This window comes from Pan paniscus, chromosome 2 (assembly GCF_029289425.2).
Source record: "Pan paniscus chromosome 2, NHGRI_mPanPan1-v2.0_pri, whole genome shotgun sequence".
Taxonomy (NCBI): Eukaryota; Metazoa; Chordata; class Mammalia; order Primates; family Hominidae; genus Pan; species Pan paniscus.
The window spans coordinates 49009607-49023519 of NC_085926.1; the positions used below are offsets into that span (position 1 = coordinate 49009607).

General features: G+C 46.0%; 1 protein-coding gene across 6 annotated transcripts in view; it reads right to left on the minus strand.

Annotated features, from left to right (window-relative positions):
• Nucleotides 1-13913, minus strand: part of QRICH1 (glutamine rich 1) — a 64393-nt gene that overhangs the window by 1078 nt on the left and 49402 nt on the right. For all 6 annotated transcript variants that reach the window (XM_003818385.7, XM_003818386.8, XM_055109926.3 and 3 more), the window contains 4 exons: nt 13555-13669; nt 2343-2451; nt 1845-1996; nt 1406-1496 (listed from right to left, as the gene is read on the minus strand). In XM_003818385.7, coding sequence (XP_003818433.1) covers nt 1406-1496; nt 1845-1996; nt 2343-2451; nt 13555-13669 — 467 coding nt within the window. The remainder of the gene's footprint in view (nt 1-1405; nt 1497-1844; nt 1997-2342; nt 2452-13554; nt 13670-13913) is intronic.

The following is a 13913-nucleotide window of genomic DNA, read 5'->3' on the forward strand; positions in this document are numbered from 1 at the left end:
CACCACACACTACATCCTGGTCCTCCTTTGGGACTACTGCAAATCCCCCAAATGTTGGGTTACTTCCCCTCTGCCCCTCCTTCCCACAAACCAGCTGTGATCCATCACTGACTGCACCAGCCTAGGGCTCTCATGGACTCATGTGAGTCTATCCTTATCCTACTTGAAGCCAGCTTCACTGCTCAAAGCGTCTATCTCCAAGTCTTTGCGCTTTTTTTTTTTTTTTTTTTGAGATGGCATCTTGTCTCCAGGCTGGAGTGCAGTGGGGTGATCTCAGCTCACTGCAACCTCCGCCCCCTTGGTTGAAGCGATTCTCCTGCCTCAGCCTCTGGAGTAGCTGGAACTATAGGCACAAGCCACCAAGCCCAGCTAATTTTTGTATTTTTTAGTAGAGATGGGGTTTTTCCATGTTGGCCAGGCTGGTCTCGAACTCCTGACCTCAGGTGATCCACCCACCTTGGCCTCCCAAAGTGCTTGGATTACAGGCGTGAGCCACGGTGCCCAGCCTCATGTTGTGTTTTCTACCCAATAATGATGGCCATTACACTGGGGCCCTAAACTTGGGTTCACTCCCCTCCCCCGAACTGTGCTGTACCTCTATTAAGTACTTGGCATGCTGTATCCTCTAACAGTTATTCATCCATCCATTCAAGATTTATTCAAGGGTTACCAGTGCCAGGTCAGCACTAGGTGCTGACATTTAAAAAAATGGGCAGGAAAAGTATTTCCTACCCATGGAGCTTACAGATAGGAGGGGACACAGGTAGCAATTAAAGTTAAACAAATACAAAATAAAAAACAGTGATAAGTGCTACCGAGGAAAGAGTCACAGGAAAGAGGTGGGGAATCTGGAAATGCTTCCCTGATAAGCTGTGTTTAAGTTGAGAAGAGGCATAATATGATGTCCTTGAGTGGAGAGGAGCTAGTGTGGCTAGGGAACTAAGAGCTCCACAGACATGAGGTTAGCAAGGGGGAGTGCATCAAAGGAGTTGTCTGCCATAAAAGAATTACTATGTAATGAGAAACCATTGAAGGGGCAAAAGGGAGAAAAAGCTGAGAGGAGTCTCACCTAGATTAATGGTGGCAGTGACAAAAGGTCAAGGTCAGGAAGCAGGGCCATGCTCAATATGTGATGAAGGTAGATTCTCTGTACCTTCATACCCTTTTCATGAAAGGTGACTGTAGGGACCCGGGACCCCTTTTTCTATCAGTGCTAGGCACATCACACACCTTTGGAAAGCCAGAGCAAGGCTGCTTCTAAATTTAGCTTTCTGGAAGTGTTTTTAATACTTGGTTTGGGACTAGAGAATGCCTCTCCCCTATGATAAGTGATCACACAAGTGAGCATGCACACGCATACACACACATGCGCACACATGGACAGCAAGTCATAATAAAGCCTCACCATTTGAAGAGGTAGAAATCATAGAGCTTGATGGGACATCTCAATGGATTCTCTGGATTTTCCGTCTGTTCTGCATACATGTCATCTGTAACTATAAAACACACATCCCCACCACCACAGACCTGGCATCAGACTGCCTTACCTCAGGCCCAGATCAGGAACCTTAGGCTTTCAGCCAGCCCAACTAGGAAATACAGGGTCGGGGGAGGGAAGGTATGAGGCATGGGCAGTGACTACTAAGGGAAGAGGCAGCTATTCTGTCTGGGGCTTCTCTGCTTCTAGGAGGAAAGTTTGGAATTTTTGGCTGGGGAGAAGGGAGTGGAGAATTTTATCCAGCAAATCCCAACCTTTACACTTATCACTAGCCTCACAGGCACAAGGGCAGGACAGGGCAGGACAAGTAGCACCTGTTTTTGCCATCCCTGCCTCCTTTCCCTACCTTTCTGGCCAGTCTGGTGTATTCCAAGGGCCTTCAAGTACCGGATACTCGTGCTTTTATCCTTGGGATTAGAGGGGTTCTTCTTTGTCTGTCGCAAGACCTTGGAGAAGGCCAGCTTCATGTGCTGGTCCACTGTCTTCAATAGGAAGTACCTGGATCACAAGTAAAATGCAAGGCAGAGGGAGGGGTGCCGGGAGGATACCATGACTCATCCTCTGCCCACTGGTGCTTCAGAGGAGCCACTGCCCACATTCCCAAAATCTGGGCAGGCCCATACCCAAGCAGTGTCCAATGCAGGAACCACATCAAGATGGATGGTAGGGGTCTGGCAAGGGTGTTTGCCTCACTGGTTACCAAATAAAATGCAGCCAAGTGGGGTTAGGGCTTTCAGTAGCCCAGTTTCTCAAATATATGTCAGAGGAATTCAGAAGGCCTCTTGGATAGTTTCCACACTCTTCACTGGACAGATGCCAGCAGTGGAGCCTCTAGAACACTTACTTGGTATTAAAGAACATGAGGGTGGTCAGCAAGGTGGAGGGGGAGTGAGCCCCAAGCTGCTTGCACTCCCATAGCATCTCCTCAGTCACATGGCTGGGTAAGACATAGCCTAGGAGGAATAGAGTACTGTCACAACAAGAGGATGGCAGGTGATCTCTCAAAGGCACAATATGGGATGTGTGAAGCATAAGGACCACACAGGAGTATAAATTTCATCAGGGGACTCTCCCTAAAGTGTGGCAAAAATCATCTGGAAAGCTTCTTAAAACACAGATAGCTGGGTCCCAATCTGTTTCTGAGGTGGAACCTGATGATGAGCACTTCTAACTCCACACTTGAGAACCACAGCCTTACATGATTGTTGTTACCCTCTAATCCAAGGCTAACACAGGGCAAAAAGACTGCCCTCAGAGACAGTGAAGTATAGAAAACTATAAACCAAACTCTGCATATATGCATACTTCTCTGAGAGTGTACAGAGCTTTGCATATTTTCAAAGGTGGTCCAGGACCCAAAGAACTGGCATGCAAGCCCGTTTGCCCTTACCAAGTCTTCTCTCATCTCAACTGTCTCTAAAAAGCAAGGCCGGCCAGGCGCAGTGGCTGATGCCTGTAATCCCAGCACTTTGGAAGGCCGAGGCGGGTGGATCACGAGGTCAGGAGATTGAGACCATCCTGGCCAATATGGTGAAACCCCGTCTCTACTAAAAACACAAAAAATAGCCGGGTGTGGTGGCGGGCTCCTGTAGTCCCAGCTAATCGGGAGGCTGAGACAGGAGAATGGTGTGAACCCAGAAGGTGGAGCTTGCAGTGAGCCGAGATTGCACCACTGCACTCCAGCCTCGGCAACAGAGCGAGACTCCCATCTCAAAAACAAAAAAACAAAAAAACAAAAAAAACAAAAAAACCGGCTATTGCCATTTCTTCTCTAGATAAAGAGACTGATACTCTTTGGGGGATATTATTATTATTATTATTATTATTAGCTAAGATACAGGGTCTCTTCTACAATATCTTTTTTTAAAAAAGGAAGACCAGGCATGGTGGCTCACGCCTGTAATCCGAGAACTTTGGGAGGCTGAGGTGGGAGAATTGTTTGAGCCCAAGAGTTGAAGACCAGCCTGGGCAACATAGCCAGACCTCATCTCCACTGAAAATCAAAAAAATTAGTCATGTGATGGTGCACATCTGTGATCCCAGCTACCAGGGAGGCTGAGGTGGGAGGATTCCTTGGGCCTGGGAAGTCAAGGCTGCAGTGAGCCGTGATCGCACCACTGTACTTAAGCCTGGTGAGATCCTGTCTCAAAAAAAAAAAAAAAGGAAAAAAAGAGATGAGGTTTCGCTCTGTCACCCAAGCTAGAGTACAGTGACACAATCATGGCTAACTGCAGCCTTGAGCTCTTGGACTCAAAGACTCCTCCTACCAGTTTCCTGAGCAGTTAGAAATACAGGCGTGAACCACCACGCCTAGCCAATATGCCAGTATTTGAACTATTACAAGATCCCCCCCACAGGGCTGGTGTTACTGTAAGACCCTGGTTCATAAGTGAACCCAGAGCTAGGCACAGGCAAAGGTCAATAATTTGAATAAGAGCCCTGGTCAGCCAGGTCTGCACCAAAGAAAGATGACATTTGAATGACTACCAAGCCCCTTCATGTGCTGAAGTCAGTCAGTATGCACATGTTTGTGCACTGGGTGCATAATGAGATAGGAGCAGGCAACAGTATTCTCCTGCAGGGTTTCGGGATTCTCCAAGCAAGCACAGTGTGTGACACTTCCTGGAAGCAGAAAAAAGAACATTCTGCCCGATACACTCCTCTTCTGTGTTCTATGCTCTTGCCAGAACAAAGCTGGCTCTCTAATAGTGCATTTCCATCTCTTTAAGGCAGTTCTGACTCTATTTTTTGTCTACTTTTCGGCTATTTTGTGACCCAGTGGCAATGGGAAAAGCTTTCCTGCTCTTAGACATATCTGAAGCCCCCAAGATCCAGGATGAGCAGAAAACAGCCCTTCTCAGCAAAGAAGGATTCAAGGAATCCTCCCACCTCAGCCTCCCTAGTAGCTGGGATCACAGGTGTGCACCATCACACTCGATTAATTTTTTTGATTTTTAGTGGAGATGAGGTCTTGCTATGTTGCACAGGCTGGTCTTCAAATCTTGGGCTCAAGCAATTCTCCTACCTCGGCCTACCAAAGTTCTGGGATTACAGGCGGGAGCCACCACGCCTGGCCTTCCTTTTTTTAAAAAATAATTTTTCTCCTGGGAACAATTATTGCCATACTTTGGCATGTTCCACTTCTCTGGGTTCGCTCTGCCACTTGCTCCCTCTGATGTCACTTCCCTAATTTTATTCTCTTCTCTACAATTTGTAATAAACTTGGCTGGGCGTGGTTACTAATGTCTATAATCTCAGCACACTGGGAAGCCAAGGTAGGAGGACTGCTTGAACCCAGGAGTTCAAGACCAGCCTGGGCAACATAGGGAGACCCTGTCAATACAAAAACCTTAAAAAAAAAACAAAAAACAGCTGAGTGCAATGGCTTGAGCCTGGGTCCCAGCCCGAGCCCAACAGGGTGAGGCAGCAGTGAACTATGATCATGACATTGTACTCCATCCAGCCTGGGAGACAAAGCAAGACCCTGTAAGAAAAACTAAAATAGCCTGGGTATGGTGGCTCATGGGTGTAACCTTGGGAGGCCAAGGCAGGTGGATGACTGGAACCTAGGAGTTTGAGACCAGCCTAGACAACATGGCAAAACCCCATTTCTACAAAAAAAAGAAATACAAAAACTAGCCAGATGTGGTGGTATGCACCTGTAGTCCCAGCTACTTGGGAAGCTGAGAGGTAGAAGGATTGCTTCAGCCCAGGAGGTAGAGGTTGCAGTGAGGCAAGATTGTGCCACTGCACTCCAGCCTGGGAAACAAAGCAAGACCCTGTCTCAAAATAAAAAAATAAATCAAAATAAAATAAAACAGACTCTATTGACTGAGGGCCAGGGCTCCTAGCATGGAAGTAAGGGGCTATATAGATAAAAAAAAAACCTAGGTATTAGCCTTATAGTTCTGAATCTGAACTACAGGCACCAAAATGATGTATTTTATCTTTAAAAACAATTTCTAGTTCTGCCCACTGAAGATCCTAGAAACAAAGACCAATCTAGGAACAATAAGCACCCCTGGCATACAGAGTAAGGCACTGAAATACCATTCCCCAATAAAAGGAACCAGGCTCCAGAACTGAAGGATTCTACACTAGAACAAGAAATGTCCAAGATGGGACTAAACATTCTGTGAAATCAGAAATCAAGAAAGACAACTAGGGTCATGTCAAAAGGACTTAGGGGTCAATTTAAAGAGGCTTCTAATGGCCAATGATGGGACATTTGTGCATCAGTAAAGATGACTGCAAAGAGCTGAATCTCATTAAATATGTTTAAATCTGTAAATTCACAATGACTCTTAAAACAAGAAAACCTTAATTGGACATCACTGAGAGAAGCTGATGAACTAACTCATTTTTGTGAAAACTGGCTAAGCAAAGAAAAAAAGAAAAAACAAAACAAAAAAAACAGCTGTTAACCCTTCCTCTTCTATACAATCTATACCATTATGAACCCAAAGAGTTAAAGAGGGAAAGTTAGGGCCAGGAACAGTGGCTCATGCCTGTAATCCCAGTACTTTGGGAGGCCGAGGTGTGCGGAATGCCTAAGCTCAGGAGTTCGAAACCAGCCTGGGCAACATGGCAAAACCCCATCTCTACAAAAAATACAAAAATTAGCCAAGCATGATGGCATGTGCCTATGGCCCCCAGCTACATGGAGGGCTGAGGTGGGAGGATCGCTTGGGCCCAGGAGGTTGAGGCTACAGGCTACAGTGAGCCGTGTTCCCATCACTGCAATCCAGCCTGGGTGATAAATCGAGACCCCCGTCTCTTAGAAAAAAAAAAAAAAAAAGGAAAGTTTATCTTTATATTCCAAGTAATTATGAAGTAATAACAACATTAGAATACTGTTTTGCAACCCATAAAGAATCAATGGATTCAGACATTATGGGCACTGTGATCAAAAAAAGGCCAACTATGAAGTAATCTTGCCAAAAACAAAACAAAACAAAAAATCCGGAATCAATCTGTATATTCAATTACCAATCAATTGTAGATACATGGGGAAAAAAGAACATGTTAAACTACACCACAGAGTGCAATCAGCAAAAATTAGACTGTGTGACAATTTCAAAGGCTAGTTTCTTCCATGAATATACTGTAAGACAAAAGGGAGGGGGGCAATTAAAGATGAACAGTAAATATTAAGGCCAGGCAAGGTGGCTGACACCTGTAACCTAGCACTTTGGGAGGCTGAGGCAGGCGGATTGCCTGAGCTCAAGAGTTCGCGACCAGCGCGGCCAACATGGTGAAACCCTGTATCAACTGAAAATACAAAAATTAGCTGGGTGTGGTGGCAGGCGCCTGTAGTCCCAGCTACTCTGGAGGCTGAGGCAGGAGAATCACTTGAACCCAGGAGGCGGAGGTTACAGTGAGCCGAGATTGCACCACTGAACTCCAACGTGGGCAAGAGAGAGAGACTCTGTATCCAAAAAAAAAAAAGGCCAGGGGGCGGGCAGATCACAAGGTCAGGAGTTCCACACCAGCCTGACCTGGTGAAATCCCATCTCTACCAGACATACAAAAATTAGCTGGGTGTGATGGTACGCGCCTGTAATCCCAGCTACTCAGGAGGCTGAGGCAGAATTGCTTGAACTTGGGAGGCGGAGGTTGCAGTGAGCCAAGATCAAGCCTCCGTCTCAAGAAAAAACAAAAACAAAAACACAACAGCCAATTTCAATATGTAGACTTAATTTTGACCTTGATTCAGATAAATCAAAATAATGAAATTTATAAGACTATTAACAATTTTAATAAAGGGTAGATTTTTTTTTTAAACGGAGTCTCGGTCTGTTGCCCAGGCTAGAGGGTAGTGGCGCGATCTTGGCTCACTGCAAGCTCAGCTCCCGGGTTCACACCATTCTCCTGCCTCAGCCTCCATAATAGCTGGGACTACAGGCACTCACCACCACGCCCAGCTAATTTTTTTGTATTTTTAGTAAAGACAGGGCTTCACCGTGTTAGCCAGGATGGTCTCGATCTCCTGACCTCATGATCCACCCGCTTCGGCCTCCCAAAGTGCTGGGATTACAAGCATGAGCCACTGCGCCCAGCCTAATAAAGGGTAGATTTTAATTACATTATGGATTTACCTTTTTTGTTGATTTATTTAATTATTTTTTTTTTGAGACTGAGTCTTGCACTGTTGCCTGGGCTGGAGTGCAATGGTGTGATCTCGGCTCACTGCAAACCCCGCCTCTCCTGGGTTCAAGTGATTCTCCTGCCTCAGCCTCCCGAGTAGCTGGGATTACAGGCTCCCACCACCACACCCGGCTAATTTTTGTAATTTTTTTTAGTAGAGATGGGGTTTCACCATAATTGGCCAGGCTGGTCTCGAACTCCTGACCTCGTGGTTGGCCCACCTCAGCCTCACAAAGTGCTGGGAATTCAGGCATGAGCCACTGTGCCCAGCCATTTTTTAAAATTATTTTTTAAAGTATGAGCTGGGCTCCGTAGTTCACGCCTGTAATCCTAGCACTTTGGGAGGTTGAGGCAGGTGGATCACCTGAGGTTAGAGGTTCAAGACAAGCCTGGGCAACACAGTGAAACCTCGTCTCTACTAAAATACAAAAAATTATCCGGGTGTGGCAGCATGCACCTGTAGTCCCAGCTACTTGGGAGGCTGAGGCAGAAGAACTGCTTGAATCCAGGAGCCAGAGGTTGCAGTGAGCCAAGATCGTGCCACTGCACTCCAGCCTGGAAGACAAAGTGAGACTCCATCTCAAAAAAATAAATAAATAAATAAAAAGTAAATATTAAAAGACATAACCGGGCCAGGCGCAGTGGCTCACGCCTATAATCCCAGCACTTTGGGAGGCTGAGGCGGGTGGATCACCTGAGGTCAGGAGTTCAAGACCAGCCTGGCCAACATGGTGAAACTCCATCTCTACTAAAAATATAAAAATTATCTGGGTGTTGTGGCACATGCCTGTAATCCCAGCTACTAGGCAGGCTGAGGCAGGAGAATCGCTGGAACCTGGCAGACAGAGGTTGCAGTGAACCGAGATCGTGTCATTGCACTCCAGCCTGGGCGACAGAGTGAGGATCTGTCTCAAATAAATAAGTAAATAAATAAATAAGTAAGTAAGTATGATAGGCTGGGCCCGGTGGCTCATGCCTGAAATCCCAGCACTTCGGGAGGCCGAGGCGGGCCGATCACTTGAGGCCAGAAGTTCGAGACCAGCCTGGACAGGTGCCTGTAATCCCAGCTACTCGGAGGCTGAGGCACGATAATTTCTTGAACCCAGGAGGTGGAGGTGGCAGTGTGCTGAGATTGCACTACTGCACTCCAGCCTAGGCAACACAGAGACTCCACCTCAAAAAAAAAGTATAGATAAAGTATCTGGAATTTACTTCCAATACAGGAGAGGGGAAACAGGTGGTGGTATATATAAGGTTTAAAATGGAAAAAATAAACTTAAAAACAAACAAAAACAAACAAAAAGGAATTAAACAGCAACAGGCCAGGCTCGGTGGCTCATGCCTGTAATCCCAGCACTTTGGGAGGCTGAGGCAGGCGGATCACTTTAGGTCAGGAGTTTGAGACCAGCCTGGCCAACATGGCGAAACCCTGTCTCTACTAAAAATACAAAAAAATTAGCTGGGCGTGGTGGCACATGCCTGTATTCCCAGCTACTTGGGAGGCTGAGGCATGAGAATCACTTGAACCCCAGAGGCGGAGGTTGAAGTCAGCCGAGATCATACCATTGCACTCCAGCCTGGGCGATAGAGTGAGACTCCGTCTCAAAAGCCAAAAAACAGCAACAAAAAAAGATTTGCCATGGAAAATGGGTACATGGGGGAATTCATTAATCTATTGTTTATTTTATTTATGTTTGAAACTTCCATAATAACAGACTGAAAAGTGAAGTCTGCATATCCATACTTGGCTTGAAAACTTCCAAATTATGTAGAGTGATGTAGTCACTCATGTCTCTGTTCCAACAATAGCCCTCCCTTGTAATACTCTTAACACTTTCCATTCCTTTGTGTTCTGTTCTTCAAAGTACTTAAATTGCTAGGCGCAGCAGCTCACGCCTGTAATCCCAGCTCTTAGGGAGGCAGAGGTGGGAGGATAGCTGGAGCCCAGGAGTTGGAGACCTGCCTGGGCAATACAGCAAGACCTTGCTCTCCACAAAAAAGGAGGGGAAAAAAAAAGACAAAGTACTAGAGTTAACTTACTTATTTATACACTGTCTCGCCTTACTATAGTGCAAGCTCCATTTTCTTCACTGCTATATTATATTCTCCGGCACCTAGCAGACTGCCGGGCACATAGTAGGCACTCAAAAAATTTGTCTAACCAGTAAGTTTCTTAAGGGTAAAGCAGCATACATTTTAATAAATGTATTTTATTAAATTAAACAGGGATTAAAACTCGGATATTTGCGTGAACACAAGTTTTAAACTTCTCTGAATGTCAAGGAATGCAACTGCTGCATCATAAAGCAACAATGTTTACTTTTGTAAGAAACTGCCAAATTGTCTTCCAAAGTGGTTGTGTCTTTTTGCATTTCCACAAGCGATAAATGACATGTTACTCCCTATCTGTGTCAGCATTTGGTGCTGTCGGTGTTTTGAATTTCTGCCATTCTAATAAATGTACAGTAGTATTTCATTACTTCAATTTGCAACTCTCTGATGACACCTGATGAGAGCATCTTTTTTTTGGAGACAGAATCTCATTCTGTTGCCCAGGCTGGAGTGCAGTGGCAAGTGATCTTGACTCAATGCAACCTCCACCTCCTGGGTTCAAGTGATTTTCTTGCCTCAGCCTCCCAAGTAGCTGGGATTACAGGCACGTGCCACCACACGCAGCTAATTTTTGTATTTTTTTTAGTAGATATGGGTTTCCCCATATTGGCCAGGCTGGTCTTGAACTCCCGACGTCAAGTGATGCACCCACATTTGGCCTCCTAAAGTGCTAGGATTACAGACGTGAGCCACCGCACCCAGCCCATCTTTTCATATACTCATGTGCCATCAATGCATTTTCTTTGGTGAGGTATCTGGTCAGATATTTAATATGTGTGTGTGTGTGTGTGTTTTATTTTTTGGTAGAGATAGGATCTCACCATGTTGCCCAGGCTGGTCTTGAACTCCTGGGCTCAAGCAATCCTCTCACCATGGCCTCCCGAAATACTGGTATTACAGGTGTGAGCTACCAGGCCCAGCCTAGACATTTATTATGAATGAGATGGGGGTCTCACTTTGTTGACCAGGCTGGTCCCAAACTCCTGGGCTCAACTGATCCTCCCACCTCGGTCTCCCAAAGTGCTAGGATTATGGGTGTGACCCACTGCAACCAGCTGCTAGTCCTTTTTTTTTTTCTGAGACGGAGTCTCACTCTGTCACCCAGGCTGGAGTGGAGTGGCGTGGTCTCAGCTCACTGCAACCTCTGCCTCCCTGGTTCAAGCAATTCTCCTGCCTCAGCTTCCCGAGTAGCTGGGACTATAGGCACATGCCACCACGTCCACCTAATTTTTTGTATTTAGTAGAGACGGGGTTTCACAGTGTTAGCCAGGATGGTCTCGATCTCCTGATATCATGATCTACCTGCCTCAGCCTCCCAAAGCTCTGGGATTATCTGGGATTACAGGTGTGAACCACCGCTCCCAGCCAATTTTTGTATTTTTAGTAGAGACGTTTTATGTGTTGGCCAGGATGGTGTCGGACTCCTGGTCTCAAGTGATCCACCTGCCTCGGTCTCCCAAAGTGCTGGGATTACAGGCGTGAGCCACCGCGCCCAGACTCTGTTTTTTTTTTTTTTGGGGTGGGGGGGGGAGGCGGGTGGCACGGGGCAGACTCTTGCTCTGTCGCCCAGGCTGGAGTGCAGTGGCATGATCTCAGCTCACTGCAAGCTCTGCCTCCCAGGTTCATGCCATTCTCCTGCCTCAGCCTCCCGAGTAGCTGGGACTGCAGGCACCCGCCACCACACCCGGCTAATTTTTTTGTATTTTTTAGTAGAGACGGGGTTTCACCGTGTTAGCCAGGATGGTCTCGATCTCCCGACCTTGTGATCCACATGCCTCAGCCTCCCAAAGTGCTGGAATTATAGGCATGAACCACTGCACCCAGCCAAAGACACACAGGAATCTTAAAGGCATATTGCTAAATGAAAGGAACAAATCTGAAAAGGCCACATGCCGAATTATTCCAACTATATGACATTCTGGAAAAGGCAAAACTGTGAAGATAGTAAAAACATCAGTGGTTTTCAGGGTATCTGGGGGAGGGAGGGATAAACAGGTGAAAAGGTTTGTGTTTTTTTTTTGAGACGGAGTCGCGCTCTGTCACCAGGTTGGAATGCAGTGGCGCAATCTTGGCTCACCACAACCTCCGACTCCCTGGTTCAAGCGATTCTCCTACCTCAGCCTCCTGTGTAGCTGGGATTACAGGTACCTGCCAACACACCTGGCTAATTTTTGTATTTTTAGTAGAGATGGGGTTTCACCATGTTAGCCAGGCTGGTCTTGAACTCCCAATATTCAGTGATCAGCCCATCTCTGCCTCCCAAAGTGCTGGGATTACAGGTCTGAGCCACCATGCCTGGCCCAGAAGAGGTATTTTTTAGGGCAGTGAACATTCTATATGACACCATGATGGTGATACATGTCATCATACATTCATCAAAACTCAGAATGTACAACAGATACAGAATGTAAACCAGAACGTACAACACAATAATATAGTTCATAGCACTATGAACTATAGTTAACAATAATGTATCAATATTGGTTTATCAATTATAACAAATGTACCACACTAACGCAACATGTTATTGATAGGAGAAACTGTGTGTGAGGGTATATACTTAAGGAGTTAAATGGAAATTCTCTGTACTTACTGCTAAATTTTTCTGGAAACCTAAAAGTACTCTAAAACATAAAGTCTATTGGCTGGCCGTGGTGGCTCATGCCTGTAATCCCAGCATTTGGGAGGCCGAGGTGGGCGGATCACCTGAGGTCAGGAGTTCGAGACCACCATGACCAATATGATGAAACCCTGTCTCTAGTAAAAATACAAAAATTAGCCAGGCGTGGTGGCATGCTCCTGTAATCCCAGCTACTTGGGAGGCTGGGATAGGAGAATCACTTGAATCTGGGAGGTGGATGCTGCAGTGAGCCAAGATCACACCATTGCACTCCAGCCTGGGCAACAAGAGCAAAACTCTGTCTCAAAAAAAAAAAGTCTATTAAAAACAAAAATAGGCCAGGCACGGTGGTGGCTCACGCCTGTAATCCCAGCACTTTGGGAGGCCGAGGTGGGCAGATCACAAAGTCAGGAGTTTGAGACCAGCCTGGCCAATGTGGCAAAAGCCTGTCTCTACTAAAAATACAAAAATTAGCTGGGCATGATGGCACATGCCTGTAATCCCAGCTGCTCAGGAGGCTGAGGTAGGAGAATTGCCTGAATTGGGACCTGGGAGGCGGAGGCTGCAGTGAGCCAAGATCGCGCCACTGCACTCCACCCTGGGCTACAGAGTGAGACTCCGTTTCAAACAAAACAAAACAAAACAAAAATAGCTGAGCACAGTAGCGCATGCCTATAGCTCCAGCTACTCAGGAGGCTGAGGTAGGAGGATCGCTTGAGCTCAGGAGTTTGAGGCCCATCTCAGCAACATACCAAGACCATGTTTTTTTAAGAACAAAGAAAAACACTGAATAACCTATGCTTTTGTTCCAATAGAACATGCTGTCCAGAAGGCTGCCTGTGAGTAAAGCAAAAATTATGCTCTACAGATAAAACTGTCCATAATCCTTAATTGTTATGATTCTAATTTTAATCAATACATTTTAATAGGAAAAAAAAGATAGTAACTACCCCGCTAGTTCTGCTTGTTCCTGTGTCCTTCCCACACTGGAACCAGCAGGCTTCTCTGGTGAGCAGTGCCTCTTCCCTATCAGGGCAAGTAGCACAGTGGCCAATGCTGCTGCAGTCTGGGATTTATATCCCCCTCACCCACATGCTTTTCATAGCCAACCACAGAAGCTATTGATCTTTCTTAAATCCAGGTAGGAAAGATATCCAAGGACAAGGGAGACTCTTACCAAGTGGAGTGACCCGGGGCTGAACATCCTTCAGAACTTCATGTAGCCACTCCGTGAACCGAACATAATAAAGATCGGAGAAAATGTCATCTACCCTTCCATTTTCAAAAAGATACTAAAAGAAAGACAATTAATAGAAGTTATTGGTAGTCTCCTGAACAAGGATTTCAGGGGAAATAAATATATTTTTCTACCAGTACTACTATCCTTCCCTACCCATTCACACCTCAACAAACCAAGGCACCAGCATGTGACACTTCCATAGTGTGCCTAAGCTCATGTGACTGATTCTCATGACATTCTTGAGAGTTGGGTAAATAAGGCAGATGTTGTGAATGCTATATCACCCAAGAAAGGCA